At 48.5% G+C, this 23,139-nt stretch overlaps 1 protein-coding gene across 9 annotated transcripts in view; it reads right to left on the bottom strand.

Moving 5' to 3' along the window:
• LOC144737861 (guanylate-binding protein 1-like) overlaps window positions 1-23,139 on the bottom strand; it is a 237,702-nt gene that overhangs the window by 161,472 nt on the left and 53,091 nt on the right. For all 9 annotated transcript variants that reach the window (XM_078620735.1, XM_078620731.1, XM_078620733.1 and 6 more), the window contains 3 exons: window positions 16,353-16,462; window positions 10,687-10,924; window positions 9,967-10,144 (listed from right to left, as the gene is read on the bottom strand). In XM_078620735.1, coding sequence (XP_078476861.1) covers window positions 9,967-10,144; window positions 10,687-10,924; window positions 16,353-16,462 — 526 coding nt within the window. The remainder of the gene's footprint in view (window positions 1-9,966; window positions 10,145-10,686; window positions 10,925-16,352; window positions 16,463-23,139) is intronic.

Raw genomic sequence — 23,139 nt, 5'->3', positions numbered from 1 at the left:
ACCGAGTGTTAACATCCCCAGTTGTTTTTTAGCAGTGCTCTCTTCATTGTTCAGCCAGCATTGGTATAAACATGGGCATTTTCGTTCTTTTGTCTATCATGTGTATTAGAGCTTCCCTCCCCCTCTCTGTCCATTGTGTTGGCGTGTGCGGCAGTTGGCCGCTTGCGCATAATCGCTCCATTGTGTTGGCGTGTGCAGTAATTAGCCGCTTGCGCACAATCGCTTGCAAGCCGTCGCCCACCCTTTTGTCCTCGCCCCCCCTCCCTCCCTCCCGATACGTTCCATTCATTGGCTACCATAGTCTGATGAGCTCCCCCCCTCCCTCTCCTCCCCCCCTCAACTCGCTTTTAAGGGATTACATCTTGAATCATTGCCTCACTTGATGCAGCTAATCTGGCTGTGACGGTCCCACCTGATGACGGAGACTTGTGTTGCCTCCGAAACGTCGTGAATTTTGATTTTATTTTATTTTCATTCATTTTGATGTTTTACCTACGTGACTTTACCGAAAAAACCTAAGAAGATGATTCCTTGCAGTCACGAAAGCTTCAAATCTAGAATGTCTGGAAGAAGCCTCACTCTTTCAGATGCCGTACCAGCTTCGTCAACTCTTCGCTACGATTCTGCTGTATTCCATGCCAGCAGATACGAAGGCTCTCTGGGATAAATTCTACGACGAATTGGCTCGCGATTACGCGTACCAGTACCGCCAGCTGACCAACAAAGAAGAAATGGTAAATCTTCTTGGTTCTTTCTGTAAAGTCACGTAGAAGGGAAGTAATAAAATAAAAAAAAATAAACATAATAAAATAATTCTCACGACGTTTCGGCCACAACGCAAGCAGCCGTCCTCAGGTGAAAACCAGGTCTGTCGAGGCGACAGCGTCTGAATGAAACAGCACACGTGCTTGGCGCATATATATAAGCTGGGTTGGAAGGGGGGGAAAGGGCACCTTGACAAAATAATTTGCATATCAAGAGGAATTTAGCATATTTATGGGAAATGCAGGTATGTGATTATTACTACTTATGCCCGTGCATTATGCAGGATTAGCAGCATCAATGGGATGGGATATGGGAAATGCAGGTATGTGATTAGTACTACTTATACCCGTGCATTATGCTGGATTAACAGCATCAAAGAAAATAAAATAAATGGTAAAGTTCAAGACCCTTCACAGCCTCCACGAGTTCCTCACGGCAGGAGGGATGGCTCTGTCGGACTTGGACGACCTCCCGCAGCTTTCCGAGTACCCACACTTGGTCTTCGACTCGCTGCTTGAGAACAACCATATCCGCCGCGAATTGGACACGAAGGACTTCCCATTTCGACTTCGGCGCAAACAGTTCCCCATTGTCCCAGCCTTCGCGATGACCATCAACAAGGCGCAAGGGCAAACTGTTCACAACCTGGGATTATATCTACCAACGCCATGCTTCTCGCACGGCCAACTGTACGTGGCACTATCGCGAGTCACGGCAAGATCCAACATCAAGGCCCTTATTGAGGGACCTGACGACGAGGAGGAAGACGGAGTGTACACGAAGAATATCGTGCATCGCCAGATATTTCAATAAGTTGCATTCTATATTTGAATAAGTTGCATTCTTTAATATTGTCGATTGAGCTTCTCATAAAAATGCATATAACCTCACACAAATAAACATAAAACAATCACCAAAACATGTCTATTGTGTCCAGCCACTTTCAACTCCCCACCAACCAAGCACATACACACCGCCCGCGAAGCGGCAGGCGACTGCTAGTATTGTATTTGTTCCTGTTTTGTTTCTTCACTTGAAAATAAGATATATGCAGTGTGCATAGGAATTTGTTCATAGTTTTTTTTAACTATAGTCCGGCCCTCCAACGGTCTGAGGGACAGTGAACTGGCCCCCTGTTTAAAAAGTTTGAGGACCCCTGTCCTAGGCGGTGGTGAGCCAGTCAGTGAGCCATGCCCCTCAGAAAGGGCACTGGCGCAGGGGGGGGGGGGCGATCACCCGATCGGCGGGGGCGCGGGGGACCCGGCGAGAAGCGGCCGAGGAGGGGGTGGACTTCGCGCCCCGTCCGCTCACGGGGAGCTGGGAGGTAGGCGTCAGCCGCCACAGGAGTTGTGGGAGTGAGCCATCCAGCTGACAAGCAGCTCACAGCAGGAGCCTTTCAGGAGGAAGGGCGGGACCACTAACGGGTGATCGCACGAAGCCAGCGGCTAATGACCAACTACGAGCGTGCTGACTCGGAACCCCAAGCAGACACCATCTTAGGTCGAGTCTATAAGGATCAACAGAGTCTGGCGACGGATCATTGCGCACATCGACGCAGATGGTGCCGGACCCATCATCCCTGCCAGCACGGGCACCGCTGACTCAACAACCACCCCAGCAGTGGAGAGAGCCTGACAGCGCAGCCAAAAGAGAGAGTGTCGGCGCAGGTGGGATTGCTGTGTATTCGACACATACTCACACCGACCCATCGCCCTGGCTGGGGGAACCGAGGTATTTTCGGTACAAAGAACGCTGTACCGCGTAAGCCGCTAACTCAACAATTGGCAAGAAGACACACACATAACGCGCACATCAGGACTAATAAGATTGTTCCGAAAAGTTATCTTTGTGTGTCAAAAAGGGTTGCCATTCCAAGGTGGTGCGTTAACTATTAGGTGATCGTGAAAAGCATTGTTCTGTCCCTTGAGTTACATGAATACGGTCGTTTTAGAAGTATTTTAATAGTTCGTTTTTGTTAATCGCATAACCTTTCCAATTAATTCATTGATGACACACTAAACATTTATAAGCATCTATGTTACGAATCTACACACTCACAGGAATACTATTGTTTTGCGATTTTTATGATCACCGAATCATGTCCGCAAATCCATTGATGTCCCATTAGCCAAGTGATAAGCATCTGTGAACCAAACCTACACACTTTTAAGTATACTATTGTTTCTGGACGTTCCTTAATTATATAATCTCACCAATGAATTAATTAATGTCTACTTTTGCCTTGGGCACATATTTATTTATCACTGTTCGTATGAATATTATCATATTTTAAGGACTTTTCCTATCGCCGTGTATGGTCGCTCTACTCTGAGCCGATTGCTCTGTTGGTCAGTTTTAACAAACGTAACCATTGAGGGTTAATTGTACAGATCACTGAGTAGGACATTTCTAGGAGAAATGTGTTGACAATTCCGAGCATAAGTGTGTTCACATATTAGAATGTTTTTAGATATTAAAATTGATTTGAAGCTTTTGTGACTGCAGGAATCCATACCCTTTGGTTCTTTCGGTAAAGTCACGTAGGTAGAAAAATAAAAAAATATATATATCACGACGTTTCGATCGTAATACAAACGGTCGTCCTCAGGCGTAAAAAATCATCCAGCAGTGGAACTGCTGAACCAGCGAGAGAGCTGTGACATGGAAAGTAATTCCATCCACGGACGCAAGCACGTCAGTTGTGTTAATGGGGGAGATTAGGGAGAGATATATTAGGGAGAGAGATTAGCATGAATGAGCTTCTGTTGCCTCATAAGAGTATCATGAATCCAGATGTACCAATTAATACTGGTAGGAGCGAAGTGGACCAGACCACCAATAGATTATATCGTCCGTCCGTCCGTCCGCGTCCGTTTGTCCGTCCGTCCGTCCGTCCGCGTCCATTTGTCCGTCCGTCCGTCCGACAAGATGGCCGCCCGCTCCCCCTGCGAACTGTGAATTAAACAAGATGGCCGTCGCTTCCGGCGCCTCACGGCGAAACTTTTTGATCGACTGACTATGGGCGAACTCATTTATTCTGGTGGGTGAACAGTGGCGGGGAGGGGTGGAGGAGGAATTGATGATAAAAACAAACTTGCACCATCGTTACAGCTGCCGCGACGAGAGATGTGGGAGGAGAAGCGGCGACCGCTGCCTTGCAGGTGAGAGGTGCGTGTGTGTGTGTGCGCGTGCGTGCGTGCGTGTGTATGTGTGTGCGTGTGTATGCGCGTGTGTGTGTGCGTGTGTGTTTGCGTGCGTGCGTGTGTGCGTGTGTATGCGCGTGTGTGTGCGTGTCTGTGTGTGCGTGTGTGCGTGCGTGTGTGTATATGTGTGACTGTGTGCGTGTGTGTGCGTGTGTGCGTGTCCGGCCCACTCGAGCGGCGTGATGAATGGGCGCTATTGGGCTTCGGATCGTTATTCACGGCGAACTGGAAGCGTAGCAACACAACTTCATTACGTGTGCGTGTGCGTGCGTGCATGTGTGTGTACGTGTGTGTGTGTGTGCGTGCGGTGTGTGTGCGTGTGTGTGTGTGTGCGTGTGTGTGCGGTCGATATCCCTGTACCGGTATTAGTATTATTCCTACCAGCCCACCCCGCAGGGTCCTGTTAGTTAAAGCGAGAATCATTATATTATCACGATTGGTAATACATCCCTAGACAACGAAGCCGAGCCTAATTATCATAATTGAGTAAATTCGCATAATTACATAAATTAGCATAACTTCAATAAATTACATATTCATAATTTTTCATTTCATTCTTTTTTTTTCAAGACACTATATACAACACAGCAGACCATCTACCGATCCACCACGCAGGGACCACCTGCTATCTGGCTTAAAACATAATGACTTCATGAAAAATTGATTTGGGACTCATGCTGGATGCGTGGCATGATTGTCACTTTGAAGAAGACCCAGAAAATAAAATATATGGGAGTTAGACAGCAATGGTGTGCTGGAAACATGGAGTCTAATATAACCAGTTTCATGAGGATACCCCAAGCGATACGTTTCTTGGATTCTGTCTTATCTTCGTGGGTTTTTTTTTGGGTTTTAGTCGGAGCTCATCGTATTTTGCTTTCATTTCCAGGGGTTCTCTCGTGCAGGACCATGAACCGGAATACATGGATATGCGAATAATAGACTGGTCCATATACAGTACTGTACTATATAAATAAGAATATAATTATAATGGAATAAGTTGATTGTGCTTTGCGCATCGCGATGGGTAATGTTTGTTTGCATTTATCTTGGCCAATCAGAGAACAGCAACGCACTATGTAACGCAATCGTGGTGTTTGGTGGGCAATGGAACCTTATGACTGCACTGAAGACTACACCGGTGAGTGAATATGTTTTACAGATAAGTACACTGTTCCTTTTATTAACGTCAGTTTTCAAATTTAATACTTTGCAGTATGAAAGCTAATATTATTTTCAATAGAATTGATCTTTCTTCTTGGTTCTTTCGGTAAAGTCACGTAGAAGGGAAGTAATAAAATAATAAAAATAATAAAATGGTAAGTTATGAAGGCTGATAAGGCACATTTATAGTACTCATTGTAATTGTTCAATATACGGAGTTTTGATATGAGTGGATCGAGTGGACATAGGTGCCATCTGTCAAAATTAGCAGGTGCATTACTCCTTATCAGTGTCTCTCTTTGTCTTGTTCCATGAGTTTCTCCGTGTCTGTGAGTTTGTGTGTGGGGGTCTGGATGGGTACAAAATGCTGATAACTCCTTCACCGTCAATTCACTTACCACGGAATAATTAATTAAATATATAACTAAACTGTAACCGGAGGCCCTGGGGGGACGGGCGTCTATGACGTTGCCTGGCCAAACCCCGTTTAGCGGAGCTAGGAGACTGAAGCCTTACCCTCGAGGTTACTCCAGAAATGGCACAAATCCACTGCGAGTGGCCATGTGGAATGTTCGAATGCTCAATGTGGAGGAGAAGATGCCACTCCTCTATCAGGAGATGGACCAGCACCACTCGGATCTCTATTGTATTCAGGATGTCTGGTGAAATGGTTCTGGCTCCAGTCATCATGAGGGGTGGATATTTCTCCACTCGGGGCAGGATACTGCGAAAAAAACACGGAGTCGCTCTTCTACTCAACAAAATAATGAATGGGGTGTAGGAAGATGTAAGATGAGGAATGGTGGTGGTGTTGGTGGCTGATGCCCCTACCGAAGATGAACATTAGTGGAGGGATGCAGGCAAGGCCAATTAGTGAGATGCCTTTTATGACCTCCTGTCACAGGTGCTAGCTAAAGTTGCTCCTTGGGATAGTCATCCTGTTGGGTGACTTTATTTCCTGAGTGGGTCATGACGCTGGCACCTGGGATGGGGCGATTGGAAGGCATGAGCCAGATCATCTCAATAACAACTGTAGGCAGCTGCTAGACTTCTGTGAAGCCCATAGGCTTGTAATTACCAACGTATTGTTCCGGCATCGGCTCATTCACACATCCTGGATATATTCCGGGTTAAAGCAAAAACATCTGCTGGTCTATACAGTGATAGAACGGCGGATGCGGACCCATATCCTTGACACCAGGAACTGCCCTGAAGTGGATTAGCCCAAAGACCATCGGCTTATTATCTATAGGCGTTCATCTAGGACTCCATTCAATCCTACAGTGGCCTGGTCTCAGCTAGCTAATGTCATCATCGCTTGCAGCTGGCAATGGCATCCACCCCCCCCTTCCCGATGCCTCGGGGAATTGGGAGAGGTTTAGGACTGTGGCTCAAGCAGCTGCAATGACTGCTTTGGTTAGTAGTCCAAACCTCCCCAGATACCCTAGCTGACAGTGCAAGTGTTCCGGGTAGCTGAGGAAAAGTGGCAGGCCCACTCCCACCGTCTACAGCATCCTGCATCAGAAAATGAGGTGGCCAGACGGTTGGGAGGGCTGTGCAACGCTGTAAGTATGAGTGGTGGTAGCGGGTGGTTGAGATGGAATCTGCTGCAGTAGTCGGCGATCGAAATTCACCTCTTAATTCCATTCCAAAAAGTAACTTTCAGTGCCACACCTATCATTATCCTTACAGGAAAGAAAGGTGATCCGATCTCTGACCCCCAGGAACAGGTTTTCAAGTTTGCTGATAATTTCTGTGAGGTCTTGGGGAAGGGGAAATCTCTCTGCCCATAAACGATCATGGAGCAAAGTGGGAATGACGCTGCTGAGGTTGCTGTGCCTGACTGAGGTGCCATCTGTCTCGGAAGTAGGAAGGTGATCCAGAGTCTGAGACCAGGAAAGTGCCGTTCACAGATGATCTGCTAAGTGGACTGCTGAGGGAGGGTGGCGTTTGTTTTGCAGACTGCCTTATATAATATCATTATAATCGTGTGGACCATTGGATTTACAAGGGAGACCGCACAGACTTAAAAAAACTACGACCTGGGCATCTCCTTCCTCACTGTGTGGGAAAGGTCCTGCCAAGGATTATTCAACATCGTCTTTCCAGGCACGCTGAGGAGAGGCTTGCAGAGCCCCATTGTGGTTTCAAGCCAGGGCGGCACTGCACAGATGCCATATTTTCTGTCTGTCTGCTACAGTAGAGGTGTGGGGAATTCCAACACGACCTACATCTTTGCTTCATTGACCTGGTCAAGATCTAGTATACCATCAATAGACATGGGCTATGGAATGTTTTTCCTAACTCTCTGCTCACAAACATTAATGACCATTACCTAGGTTGGCAGGTCTGGTTAAAGATACGTAGCTGTGAGTCAGAGCCATTCCTTGTTAAAATTTGGGTGTAACAGATATGTCCTCTTGGTTCCCACATTATGTAACATCATGTTTGACCACATAGTCCGAAAAGCTTTATATGGTTGTACTGGAGAAATCAACATCTGGTTCAGATAGAATGGGATTAAGATCGATGCCTGGGTACGGTCAAGGGATGGCTCCCTATTGATCAACCATGTTATGTATGCTGATCTGGTGACCACTGTTCACAAATAGGAGTTTAAGTCACTGCTGCTTGACTTGGAGCGCGCTACTAAGAGGTGGGGCCTTACTATAAGCCCCACCAAAACTAAACACCTGCCTGGGTATTTTGTGTCATTAAAAACTCCACCCTGTCAAATGTCTTTTGGTGAAGGGGCAGTTGTGGAGAGATTGGAGAGGTTTCCAAATCTGGGCAGTGTGCTCATGACCGGTTCTAGTTTGCCAGCAAAGGTCTCACTCCAAATCAGTCGAGCGGCATTATCTTTTCATCAGCTGCATAATGCTGTGTGGAATCTACTTGGTCTGTCGTTTTACACGAAGCTGTGAGTTATCTCAGCCACAGTCCTGCCCTACCTTCTCTTTGATTGCAAAACGTGGACCCCCCAAATTGGACATCTTCGCCGGTTAGAAACGTTCAGGCTGGCCTGCTTATGATCAAATCTTGGTTTAACCAGGCTGTATTTGTGTGAGGAGCTCACACATCCTATAAGGATCTAGACACAGTAACATTAGTGAGGTCCTACGGCAGGCAATGCTGCATTGGCTTGTCATGGAGCCGGCATGCCCAGCCACTGCATGCCCAAACTGATTTTGCTCGGCCGGATAGAAGTAGCTAAACGGGCAGGGCATGGGCTAGAGAAGAGATGGAATGATGTGGTATGAGAGGATATGGAGCTGAGTGGACTTGTCAATTACTGATACCAGCGGTTTCAATATCAGCCTCTGTGGAGGAGGTTCATGAAGGATGCTACTGGCCAATTGGAGGAATTTGCTCTCCAACAACAACAACAACGGAGGTCAGAGGAGCGACGCTTTCAACAACGAAGTGGAGTGCCAGGTGGCTAAAATACAGCAAGTTGGCACAGTAAGGGGCAAAGATGGTGCATCTGCTGGTCATCTCAGTCAGTCAACCTATGGTACCTAGGTATGGTACCATAGGTGACCTCTTGCCATCAAGCTTTCGACACATAATGTGGCGAATGGAAATTGTAGTTGTGTCCCTGTCTTTGTGTGTATCTCAGTGTCTGTGTGTATCCTGGTCATTGTGTGTGTTTCTATCTTTGTGTAACTAGCATGTTTTTTCTGTCTCTGTTATGTCATGATTAATAAGAGTGCTGCCCATGCAGTTGATTTAATTATAGCCCCTTATATTTGTAATATATTAAAAAAAAAAGTGTAGATTGGCCGGAGATGAAAGAATACTTTTTCCATGCAACTCCTGTTATCCATGGAAACGATGATCTTGGATAATAGGAATAATTGAACCCACAGATAATAGAAGTTTTTACGGGCAATTGGCGGGAGGGGGGGGGGCACGGGGAGGCATCACCACTCAAAACTGGACACCTTGATGCATTTATTTTCAGTAGTTTACAATGAAGGTTAATAATAAATTAATTATATACAGCCACGATTCCTAATGTGAGGTACAGTGCGAACCGGAACCCAACTGCGCTTCCATTCCGCGGTAATTTCATATAGTGATGCAAAATATGCAACCGCATTCTTATTCAAATTCCACAGTAGCCTACATGATGAGAGTGAACACTCAAGTGTCAGTGATAATCTATGATGAGCCGTGCAGTAGGACGATAAACTAGGACGTAAGGCCTTGAAGCGGCATCGTTTCATTGATCTAATAATGTTTTTTGCAAATGTTGATGAGTGAAAGCTGGAAAACATGTCAAATAATGAGGTTACAACAAAAAAATAAGGGTGATGAAATAATGGTTCCTATTCACAACGCAAATTTAGAACATGAGTCCTGTGTATAGGGACCAATGAACGTAAACTATATTTGTGATTTCAAGTACAGTCTAACACTGTACACTAGCTATAGCTAGTAACAAGCTGTAAATTCGGTAGCTAGAACTACCCATTTTTAGTAGATTCCAGTGTTTCCCCTATCATTCTCCTGGCCAGGTAGCAAACCTGGCCTACTGATTATAAAAAAGTGCTCGTGTGTAGATTTAAATGCTGTTTTACGATCGCAAAGACAAGGTAATGATACACAATGTAAAAAGCAGAGATAAACATGTTCTAAATCCCACTGCCTCCCTAAATATGAAAGTCAAAATTCGCCTATGCCTACAGCTGTCATAGACAACACAAGTAATGGGTAATAGGGGACTTTTATGTAATGTGTGAACGTCTGAACTTTACGTCAAACTTGACGTAAAAAAATATGAATGCATTATATGCAAATTAATAAAAAATGTTGCGTGATTACAACTCACAGGGGCCAGTCAGGGTTATGCTGTTAATTTGCTTCACGGTAGATGTTTGCAGCACATACTCTTTGAATTCTTTTGCAGCGTCTAAAAATGAAGGTCTAAGTTTATCATCAGCCACATTTTCCAGATTTTTTAAATTATCCTCATCCACAGGTCTCTGGAACACAAAACACTTGCGATTCTGTGAAAAGGACAAAAAAGTGCAAATACATTATTTACAACTACATGCCACAAACGTGCCATTTTTTTCTACAACAGAGCAAACGTAACATGAGCAGAGCGTTATTACGTATGGAAATGTCCCAGATGATGAAAAAATATATATTCGGCACAAAAGCGAATACATATTTAAAAGCATTAAACATTTTTTTTGGCAACAGAAATGAACAGTAACTTTAAATCAAATAATAGCAATAACCAAACGGGCATAAAAAAAAAAACTTTTTAAAACTAAACATACATTGTCTCTGTAATGGATGAAACGTATGATTCAAATAAAACATGAAATGGCTTGTTCGGGTTTATATTTTAAGCTTACATTACAGTGTAAAAGAATTCGGTAATAGAAAAAAATATTGACTCCCATCTGCCACATTTTACAAGACAGCAACATGTCATATTGTGTGTAAGGTCTGAAAGTGATTCTAGAATAAGTTCTGGGCTGCGAACTTCTGGAGATCATTACTGACATTTCCAACGCTATATATGGTTAACATTTCTTACCTTCAAGTAGGTGCATAGCTTTTCTCGCTGCTTTCTCAGTTCCTCGTTTTTTGGCGGATTCAGGGAGTGCTCCATGTACTCATCAGCTGTGCAGCGCGTTTCATTTAGCACAAGTTCCAGTGTGAAGTCCCGTATGCACACGATGAAATTTGGGAAGTAGTCATTAACTTCCAATTCCTGTTCATTTTCTGGTTGTGTATTTTTTGTCTGCACATGCTCAGTGATGTTGGTTATAAAGCTGCAAGAAGATATAGTTAAGAAACAGCTCTTAAATCATCGCCTTAATCCATGCTAGCCATTTATACAATGCACACTACAGGTATTAGTTTCCATAATGTTGGTTTAATTTCAGTGAGACTTTAACACAGTTCATCATCGTTCACGATATCTACACTGCTAGATGAAGGCCAACCCAATCCACCACCACGTTTTGTGCACAGTTAGCTATGCATGGTACAAAAGAAGTTCAACATAGGCGTGCAATTTTAGATACATCTACCAATGTGTCCTGCCAAAGCCCACTTAATGTTGATAACACTTTGAATGTGTATTATCTAATCCACGTGTTCCTCTTTCTGTCTCTCCATGCAATTCCAAGCATGAGTCTCTCCAAGTTTGATTGCACACTTTTAGTTTTTGTTCTATAAGTTTAGTTAATGACCATATTTCTGAACCATGTGTCAAAGCAGGGTTGTACCTTCTGATTAAATATGTTCTTCCTTTGGTACATTGCTTTGTTGCTATCATAATCAAGTTCAGCTTTTCAAAAGCACTTCAACCTGCTGTCCACTTTATTCCATCATGTTATACTGGTCACATCCAACAGCTGTCCAAGATACCCATTCTCGGCTCTGCTTTGTTGTTTTATCCCTTTGACATATCGCCATTGGTTTAGCAGACTTGTTGGATGAGACTTTGGCTTTGCTCATATCTACATTGATTCCAACTTCCCAGGCTTATTTATTAATCTTATATATAAAAGTCTCCACACGCTCGCGCTTGCGGGGGATTTGGCTCTCGGACGGTGGGCCTCACGTAGAAAAAAAAATACAGGCGGCATGCCTCAAGCCCCGCGGTGGGAATAGGCTATTCCGTTTCCATAATCAACGTTTTTGGGTTTAGATCGCGTTATTTATAAATGTGTCGTAACCCTCCACCACCCGACACGGTCAATCAGTATAAATAACGCGATCTAAACCCAAAAACGTTGATTATGAATAATATTGGTCGCGAAAGCCTACGTGTTAAACTATTCCGTTTTCCCATCCGTAAACTTTAAAGTAGTTTAATTAACACATTTGTGCCGTTTCTATTATTAATTATTTGCTTATTGCGCGCCATCGACCCTACCAAGTGACGCCAATTGCGTGGGGGGGCAGACCCTGCCAAGTGATGCGCGTTAGCTCGAGCTCACGGGGACATTTCCTTTTACGCGTTTTACAGCCAACACATACACACATAACGCTGCGGATATTCCTTCACAGTGTCATGTCCTCTTCGACCCCCCCCCCTAACACGATGCGTCCAATTTATAGTACAGACTCCGTAGATAATAATATTTTAGTGCTTACATACCATTATTCTTGCACGCGCGGGGGATGCTGGGGGTGGGGGGGTAGCGGCCCAGCCCCTAGCCTGGCAATGTGCCAACTCCGCCGCCTCGCCAATGTAGGCCAGGACGGGGGCTACGCATGGCACAAGGCCTCAACATAGCTATGGTAAGTACAAAGTTCCTTGCTTCTTACGCTAACAACTCAAGTCCATTGTTTACTATTGTTAAGCACATTAGTTCACAAACATTACAATAATAATGTTTGTGTGCAGATCATTAATCACGTTCATTGCTTATTATTATTAAACAAATCCCTTGCCAGATATTGTGTGCAGATAACAACTCAGGTTTCATTGTTTACCATTATGAAACAAGTTGACATGTTACAATAATTATGTTTGAGTACACAAAACTCCTTTTGGATTTTTAGGTTGCTCATTTTTCCCTTTTTTTGCTGTCCTTTATGACGCTGCAACGGTCTACTGCCAGTCTGTGCTTTCTGATTATTTCTTCTATAAATTTATATTGTTTCCATCGCTCACGTGACGCTATTTCCTCATACGTAGTACTGCCATACTGATAGCTGTGCCATCATCGGGGATTGCTGTGCCCGTCAATGTGTGTGTCTTTGAGTCCATATGTGTGTGCGTGTAGAGCCATGCGTGTCTTTAACTCCATGTGTGTGTCTGTCTTTTTCTAACGGACAACGCCCCATGTGTGTGTGTATATCAAAGTGTTTATGTGTGTGTGTCAGTCCAAGTGTGCGTGTCAATCCATTTGTGTGCGTTTAAGTCCATGTGTGTGTGTAAATACATATGTGTGTTTACGTCAATGTGTGTGTGAGTCCACGTATTGCTGTGTGTGAGTCGGTGTGTGTGTGTGTGTGAGTCGCTGTATGTGTGTACATCCATATATGTGTGTGTAACTCCATGTGTGTGTATCTCAAGTGCATGTCTATGTGTGTGTGAGTCCATATGTGTGTGTGTGTCTGTAAGTCGATGTGTTTGTGTGTGTGAGTCGATATATGTGTGTGTGTCTCAGTCCATGTGCGTGTGTTAGTCGCTGTGTCTGCATGCCTCCATGTTAGTCAGTGTAACTCCATTTCTTTGCGTGTCTGTAGGTCCATATGGGCATCTTAGTCCATGCGTGTGCTTTATTGACCTGCTCAAGGCCTATGATACCATCGGTAGGCCTGGCCTCTGGGTTGCTCTTCATGCTTTCCGAGTCCCTGACCCACTGATTACAATCCTTAAGGACCTTCATGATGGTGAGCGGCCCCGCGTCTAACTACGTGGCCATGAGTCAGAGCCATTTCCTTTACACCTTGGGGTGCAACAGGGATGTCCTCTGGCTCCCACATTATTTTATATATATTTGGACCACGTAGTTCGTCAAGCCTTCAATGCCTGTACCGGAAGAATTCCCATCTGCTACAGATACAATGGGAGGCTGATCGATGCCCGGGTGCGGTCAAGGGATGGCACCCTATTGCTCAACCACGTTATGTATGCCGATGATCTGCTAATTGCTACTCACTCGGAGGAAGAGTTCGAGGTGCTGCTGCTGAACCTGGAGCTTGCCACCAAGAGGTGGGGGCCTTACCATCAGCCCCACCAAAACTAAGCACCTGCCTGGCTATTTTGTACCATCGGATACTCCACCCCCACAACTCCCAATTGGTGATGGGGCAGTTGTGGAGACAGTGGAGAGTTTCCCATACCTTGCCAGTGTGCTAATGACCGGCTCCGGTTTAACAGCAAAGGTCTCACTCCGAATCAGTCGAGCTGCATTATATTTGCATTGGCTGCATAACGCTGTGTGGAAGCTACCTGGTCTATCACTCCATACGAAGCTTCAGGTCTTCTCGGCCACGGTCATTCCCTCCCTTCTCAACGCTTGCGAAACTTGGACCCCCCTAATGGAACATTTTCGCCAGTTAGAAACATTTAGGATGGCCTGTCTACGATCCATCCTGGGTTTAACCAGGCTGCATTGTGTGAGGAGCTCACAAATCCTTGAAAGATGGGGACAAAGTCCCATCGGTGACCTACGGCAGGCAAGGCTGCGTTTCCTGAGTCATGTAGCCCGCATGGCCAGCCACCGCATGCCTAAACAGCTTTTGTTCGGCCGGATCAAGGGGGCTAAACGGGCGCGGCACGGGCTGGAGAAGACATGGAGTGATGTGCTACAGGAGGACTTGGAGCTGAGTCCACTTGCGGATAACTGGTACCAGCCGTGTCAAGATCGGCCTCTGTGGAGGAGGCTCCTGAAGGACGCTACTGGCCAGTTGGAGGCAGTCACCCTCCAACAACAACGGAGGGCAGAGGAGCGACGCTCACAACAACGAGAGGAGCGCCGGGTGGCTAAAGCACATAAAGTTGCTACAGTAGGGGTCACAGGTGGTGCATCAGCCAGTCGTCTCAGTCAGTCGACCTTTGCCATCTAGGTTTGCCCCGTGACCTCCTGCCAGCGGGCGTTCGACACTTCACGTGGCCTCAAGGTGCACATAGCCTGGCACAAGCGTTGTCATGACGTCACCGCCACTTAGTGGCGAATGACGGTTGTTGTTGTTCAGTCTATGTATATGTAGGACTTGGAATATGCCGCGCCACGCGTTCTGTGGGTCTGTTGCTATGCAAGCGAGCAGTGTACAGTAGGGGGTATTTGAGGACAAGGTTGTTGTTGTCGGGCGTGAGAAGGACGTCGTTAAGATGGGTGACAGGTGTTAGGGGTAACCGAGGACACAGGCCGGTGATTGGCTAAGAGGGTGAGTGCTTAATGACTGGCGTCGCTCAGGCGGGAATAACAAGGCCACGTGAGGCTGGGGGCCTGGGGGCGAGGGGTAAAGCGTGGGGTGAGATAATTAATAGGGACTAATTGATACGGGGATAAAAGGCACAGCACAAGAGAGAGACGGGAGTCTTCGTTAGAGCTGGAGTCTGGATAGGAGTTGGAGTGATGGTGCCCGGTATAGCGAGGAGCAGGAGTAAGTGGAGAAGATATGATAACGGTAGCAGTGGACAGAGATACGACAGAGTACGGTAGTAAGAGGACGTAGAGTGAGTGGTAGCAGTGGTAGCAGTGCATCGAAGAGATACAGAGTAGGGTAGCAGCGGAGTGACGGACTCTGGGAGAGCAGGAGAGAGAACGGAGAGACATAGAGCGCCGTTGATGGTGAATGGCGTGGCGGAGCGAACGGGGAGACACGGAGCGGTGATGAGGAGAAGGTGTGGACTTTAAAGAGCAAATAAACGGAACGAGAAAGACAACCCGAGTACGAGTCCTACATGTATATGTGTGAGTCCATTTGTGCGTGTAACTCTATGTGTGTGTATCAATGGATTTGCGTGTGTAACTACATGTGTGTCTGCCTTTATCGCCCGGGCAACGCCGGGTACTAACCGGTAGTGTATTATACTGCTCGGGGCTCCTAGAGAGAAGGATGGCTACCAAGTGCGTATGTGGTGCTGTGTAGAATTTATAATAACGTCCTTACCCAAAGATCACCGCAGATGGACTCCCTTCACAAACACCTTACGTAAATTTAGCGATGCATATTGCACAATGTACAGTAATACTAAAATGTATTTACATTTTACTTTGTTATGTAGGTTACTACAAAATAAATAAAAAACTATGAAATTTGCTGAGAAAATATTTTTAATTATTGGCAAAATTGGCAGGAAAATTAAATGTACTGAAGTCTCGTCTGTTATTTATAGCCATGCCTTTTTCTGTCTATTTATGTCTCAGCCCAGTCATCTTAGCATAGTTTTGTTCTGAGATCCGTGCAGTGTCCCTTAGACAAATATGATTCCCTGCTAAAATGAGCATTGAGGTGGTGCTCATGTCATGATTACACCCTGTGGTTAAAGTCCCACATTCCTATTCCAGGGATGAATATCGGACAACCCACTGTTGACTTCATCACAAAGTGGTATTAACTTTATATACCGCACAAGAATGATGGACTGAGTAAACCCCAAAGGAGGATTTAAACTCCCAACACTCTTCAAAGAGTCACTCCATGATGTTGTTATGGGTAAGCAATTGTATTATTTATAAACGCATATATAGACATAAACAAAGTTTGTTCAACAAATGAGAAGGATACTTGAGTTGCTCGAAGCTGTTATGATCAAGGACCCCCATGATGTTCCACACCAGCGTGGTGCTCATCAGGACAGCCATGACAAAAATCCACATGTCATGGTGTTCATCTCCCTGGAAGACAACACATGGAAAATGTACAACCCCTCTATTATGATTGTTACATCAGCGGTAGGTTGAGTAGTGACATGGCAGTTATTTCAATGCCCTCTGAACTTGGCTCCTGAGTTTGATTCCGTACGACAGTGTCAACCCAAACTTGAATTAGTACTTGGTGCAGTATGAACATAATTTGAGAGACAAAGGCAGGGGGACATGGTTCTGACCACACCACTCCATGGACCTCAATTTCGTCCTTCATATATGCTCACTAACACTGTGTACAATAGTCTAAATGAAATATATGGTCATGAAATACAACGGTTAGTCCTCATAGCTAATCTATGGTATTTTAATTTAGTGATATTAATTTAGAGCCTTTTGAAAATCATCTATCTCCTGTCCCTTAGGTTCCTGGATGATGGCAATAAATGCCAGTTGTGGTGGGTCTTCACTTGGCTCTAGAGACCAATAGACAGCACTTCCACATTGGATGCTGTAAAGGAGTGGAATCATGTGCAGTGCAGCAGGTGTGGTGTTATGGATGAGGAGGGTGTACACAAGACCAGAATGCTGTTGTCGTGTATATTAGAAAAAACAAGCATGAGCAACAGAAATCAAGAACACGGTGAGACAACAATTTAACATAAAGCTATATAGGCGAGACAGAACATCAACACTCGGGGTGTACACACTCTCCTGCAAGTCCACGGTGACGCGAATTGTTTGGAAAATTCAATTCTCAGCGCATTGTCTTTGTGTAATGTAGTAACTCGGCGGGAGACGACTTCACGGGTAACACACTCTTTATTTTTCCAAACTCGTTCACAGGTGACTAACACCTACTTTGTATCTCGGGTGACAACCACCCACTTAGTATCTCGGGTGACAAACACCCACTTAGCTACCCTGGCGACTAACGCCCACTGCGCTACTCGGGTGACCAACACCCACTTAGCTACTCGGCGACTAACGCCCACTGAGCTACTCGGGTGACCAACACCCACTTAGCTACTCGGCGACTAACGCCCCTGAGCTACTCGGGACACTCCCTGCCCGGGGTGTCCGTCTTGACTGTGGGTCCCCAGCCCGACCCACGTGGGCGTCGGACCCTGGGTCCCACAGTCTCGCCTCCGAGCCACACAGGGCCCCGGTCCCCACAAGGACGGCGGGACTAGGGGTCTCGGGGCACTAGGTCTTCAGCTCCGTCTTCTGGTCTTCAACTGGGTAACTTCTCCCCGAGTGCTCTCGCGTGTCCCCCTTTATACCCCACCTGCGGACGTCGCTGCGAGCACCCATCCTATTCGACCAATCACTGGGCGCTGGCTACGATCCTGTTTTCCCACATCTCAGCGTGCCTCAGCACCCACGCCGCGCCGCCCCGTCATCTGTCACTCCCGGCGCGCGCGTCCACACCACACCCACAACGCGTGCCCAACCCCGCACCTCGCGCCGCCCCGTGATCCATCACTGTCACAGTCGGCGCACGTCAACACCACCACTACATCACCCCCTACCACATAGCTCGCAGCCGACCCGGCTGCTATAAAAATATACAAACCCCCCTGTGTGCCCCGTAACACAACACAACAACAAGAACAACAACTAACGTAACAACCCAACACAACGCGAACACTACCATCCGCAACCATCAACCAATGCCACCGCGACAACAGAACAATATATACAATCTGGCGAGTGACAATAGCAATGTGTATGCAGCAAGAAAAATAAATGGAAATTTTTTTTTTCTTTTTTTTTTTCTCTCGACTCGTGCAGCGTCCCATTCTTTCTGAGCGTCCCTACAACGGGACATTACCCCGGCAGAGGGGAACACCGGGCGAGCTCGGTGTCGAAAAAAAACGTCTTCATGAAAATTGTTGTGCCTTAGCCCGAGTCCGCCTTGCCGGTCCGTCGTACGGCACCAGACGCGGTTGAACGTCCGGTGGTGCCGGCGGTTCAGGAAGACATCGGCCAGGCATCGAGGACCCGTGCGTGCCGCGGGGTTCAGGCTCCCGACGGTCAGCAGCCGTCAAGCCCGAGGCACCTGGGGGTGGGTCAGGTGGAGACACGTGAGGATCCGCCTGCGACACCTCCCTCCCCGAGTCGACGGTCACATCACACGCCCGGTCGTTACGGCACAGAACGGGGTCACACGGTGCCGCATAGGGCTTCAGTCGGGAGGGGTGCACGTACCAACGGCGATTTTCCCATTTAATCTGTATACTCTGGGGTCGTGCAACCCGCACAATTTCCACCGGTCCCCTCCAAGGTCTCAACAATTTGGGGGACGTAGCCAATGGTGCATGTGGACAATGCAGCCAGGCCTTATCGCCTGGTTTCCAATCATGCGTATGCACCCTCCGCCCATGCAATCTCTCGTTCGCGATTTGCCGAGACCGCGAATTCAACCTCGCCGCCTCCCGCGCTTCAGTCAATTTGGCGATATTAAATTTGATGTGGTCTGCCAATTTTGATTTTGCACGTGGCTGGGAAATCCCCAGTTGGACGTCCATGGCCGGATCGGCCTCCCGCCCATACATAAGAAAAAATGGGGAAAACCCCGTCGCCGCATGAGGGGCCATTCGATAGGCCGCGAGTACCCCCGGCACCTGTAAGTCCCAATCAACCTGATCGTCGCAGACCTGTTGGCACAACATAGACGTAATCGTCCTGTTCAGACGCTCAACCATCCCGTCAGTCTGCGGGTGGTAGGGGGAAGTACGCACTTTCTTTGTACCCAACAGGTTGCACACCTCGCGCAACAAAACGCTCGAAAAATTCTTTCCTTGATCCGTCAGCAAGCGTTCGGGGGCGCCCTTGTCCAAAACATAGCCCTGGACGAAGGCGTCCGCCACCGCTGCAGCCGACTGGTTGGCGAGTGGCCATGCCATGGGCCATCGGGTGAAGTATTCTACGCCAACCAGCAGGAACTTATTTCCCCTCGGTGTAGCAGGAAAGGGCCCCAAGATGTCCAACGCAACTAATTCGTTTATGCGCGAAACTTGAATGGATTGCAGCGGTGGATTAGCTGCCAATGGTGGCGGTTTTCTTTTGGCGCACCCTACGCATCCCTTAAGAATATTCGCCACGTCGTTACCCATCCCCGGCCAATAATAGTCTCGCTGGATTAGGGCGAGCGTTTTGTGAAAACCCAGATGCATGAGCCGTTCATGAGCTGCCAGAACGACCCTACCCCGCATAGCAACAGGCACAACGAGCATGTGACGCCGGGACATGTTGTCCCACCTCATCAAAAGGCACTGTCTGCACACCCAGGAACCGACCCGCGCATCCCCTACCTCGGGAGCGCCAACTTTTCGACGTAGCGCAAGTAGGGAGCTGTCGGACATTTGGAGACGGCCCCACTCAATGAGGGGCAACGACAACAGCGAATCCCTCCCCGTGGGGGCGTCGACTCCCGGGGTGTCAGTGGCGGCGAGCGCAACTCCCGGGGTGTCGGCGACCGGGGGTTTGCACCGCGCCGATCCCAACAAACATGTGCAGTCCGTGCACGGTGGCAACCGCGACAAGGCGTCCGCATTTGAGTGTCGCAATCCCTTGCGGTAAATCGTCGTGAATTGGTAGTCCTGAAGGACCTCCAACCATCGGGACAATTGGCCCGATGGCTGTGCCACGCGGATAGCGTATTGTAGAGCCGCATGGTCCGTACGGACCGTAAAATGACGGCCGTAAAGATACGGCCTGAATTGCTGTGTAAAAAACACAATCGCTAACAATTCACGACGAGTCACGCAATAGCGTTGTTTGGCGGAGGAAAGAACTCTACTACCGTAGGCGACCACCCGTTCAACCCCCCCGACCACCTGTGAGAGCACCCCCCCGATACCCGTGTTGCTGGCATCTGTGTCCAGCAAAAACGGTTGTGTGAAATCGGGGTAACACAAGGGGGGAGCCTGCACCAAGGCGTCACGAAGGGAGCAGAACGCAGCCTCTTCTTCCGCCCCCCAGTGAAACCGCACACCCTTAGCCGTCAAAGCGTGCAGGGGCCTGGCTATGGTGGCAAACTGCTTGACAAAACGACGGTAATAGGAGGCGAAACCAATAAAACTGCGAACCTCCGTGACCGAGGTTGGCATTGGCCATGAGCTGACGCAGTGCGTCTTAGCAGGGTCCGTCGAGATCCCTGAACGACTCACGATATGGCCCAAATACCTGACCGATTCCCGAAGCAGAAAACATTTAGCCGGTTTAAATTTAAGCTTAGCGGAACGCATCCTGAGGAAAACCGCTCTCAGTCGCTGGAGGTGCTCCTCAAAAGTCCGACTGAAGACGATGATATCGTCGAGATAAATCAAACAGGTATCCCATTGGAGGCCCGACAAAACCAATTCCATGAGTCTCTGGAACGTGGCGGGAGCGGAATGTAAGCCCATGGGCAAACGGTTGAATTCAAATAGGCCACCAGGTGTCCGGAAAGCGGTTTTAGGTTTAGACTCGTTATCGAGTGGCAATTGCCAAAATCCGGAAAGCAGATCGAGTGTGGAAAAAAACTGTGCTCCCGCCAAGGCAACCAGCGACTCATCCATCCTGGGGAGCGGATACGCATCCGCCATCGAGATTTTGTTTAAGCGGCGGAAATCGACACAAAACCGCAAGGACCCGTCCTGTTTTTTAACTAGGACAATAGGAGCACCCCACGGACTAGAAGAGGGCGAAATGATATCGGCCGCCAACATATCATTAACCGCCGATTGCACATGCTCCTTCTCGGCTGGGCTGAGCCGGAAGGGATTCTGACGAATAGGGGCCGCGTCCCCTGTAACTATGTGGTGGCGCAACAGGTCCGTGCAGCCGATATCGTATTTATGTTTGCTGAACACGTCAGCAAACTCGAGTAGCAAACCCCTCAATGCTCCCAATTGCACTTTGGACAAGTTAGCAGAACCGGCACACAACGAGTCCAACCACTCTGTCCCCTCATCACTTGGAGGATGCGACTCGACAGTGAAATCTGCTTGAGCCACGAGCCGTTCCTCAACGGGTAGCGGCGCGGCGTGAGCCAGCACCGTTCCCTGCGCAATTACGGCCGGCCGCGACCCCGTATTCAGGACCATTACGAACGGCTCACTGTCCCCTCTCACCATGGTCTGAGCAACCGCTAAGTCGAGGCCCCTTCTGGCCCTGTTAGACGGCCCCAACAGCACCCCCTGTGCCTCCGCACCCACCTCGAGTGGTTTCCTCAACCGAAGGGGTACCAACATTTGTGATCCCGGGGGCACCCGTACAGTGTAAGTTGCCAGCGCCTGCACCGTCGCACAAACCGTGCGTATTTTGGTAGGGCTCGTCAAGAACGAAACCCGCCGACCTGACGGAAGCTCAATGCAGGCCTGATCTATGAGAATTTTGATGGGCATTTTGGACAAAAAGTCCGTACCTAGCAAACAGGGAACGGCCAGCGATGATGATACAAAAATAGGGCCCGCCAATTTGATGTCACCAATGCAAATAGTCGCCCGAATCTGGCCGATGATCCCCAGGGATCCCCCATTCGCCGCATAAAATGGCACGTCTACTGGCAGAAGGGGTCTACTTTGGACGGGAAGAATGTTATAAATAAGGTCCGAGATGATAGTGGTCGACGCACCCGTGTCCACCAGCACCCGGACCTCAACCCCGTCAATAAACCCCGTCACCACGGACGACCCGGCCGACGCAGCCACTATCCTGTGAGCCAATTCGGACCACTCGACTGCTTGCGGGCCGTGTACGGACCCCCCTCGCCGAAGTGAACCCCCGGCACCCAGCCGCGAACCCCCCACCGCCAAGCGGCGACCCGAATGTGCCGTGTTTGTGGACCGAACGTGTGAGGTGCCGCGACTTGCCGGGTATTGTTGGGATGACTTGTGGGCCTGGTCGTCGTCCCGACGTGGTCCTGTGGCACGCTGACGCGGGGCCCGGCACCCGGCTGCGATGTGACCCCGAAGGCCGCAGTTGTAGCAGACGACGAGGGACGTCGTAGGTTTCGGTTGCTCTAGCTTGCGGGATGAACGTGTGGGCGAACGACCTCCCGTTCTCCACTCCCCCGGACGCGATGCAGCGAAGGCCTGCTCCTGATCCGCAGCTGGCTGAGGTTCGGCGATCGTGGCGGCCAGTGCCGCGTTCCCCGCCCATTTGCAGACGACCCCCGGCTTGCGTTTGAGGACCTCGTACGCGTGAATGCTCGTGGCGATCGCCAGGGAGCAGATATCCATCTCGTCCGCCACATTGATGGGGACCCCCAACTCGTGGGCCAACGCCAGCAGCTGCTCCGTCACCATGGCGTCCTTCCCCTCCTTATCCATGCGGGGAAAAGCTGCGTCCGCCAAGGCGAGCAGTGCCGTGCGATAGGCGAGCGTCGTTTCTCCAGCCACCTTCCGCCGATCGTAGAACTGGTGGCGACACGTGGAGGGCGGTCCGAACATCTTCGCCATCAGGTGTAGTGCGGCCTGGAGCGTAGAGCGGGACGACCTTGCAGCAGATGTGAAGGCTGCAAGCGCGTCGTCGTCGAGCATCGCTGGCAACGCACGCAGGGCAGTGGTGTCGGACCACCCCGACATCTCCTGATGAGCGAGGAACCTTCGTTGGAAGGCTCCCCAGTCGCCCCCATCCGCCTTGAACGCCGACAGCGCGGGCAATCTTTGCTGGAGGACCCGATCGTCGTCGACGTCGGAGAGATTTTCCCGCGCTCC

This window comes from Lampetra planeri, chromosome 74, assembly GCF_965212315.1.
Source record: "Lampetra planeri chromosome 74, kcLamPlan1.2.h2, whole genome shotgun sequence".
In the NCBI taxonomy this organism is placed as follows: Eukaryota; Metazoa; Chordata; class Hyperoartia; order Petromyzontiformes; family Petromyzontidae; genus Lampetra; species Lampetra planeri.
This window is presented reverse-complemented; position numbering and strand designations above follow the sequence as displayed.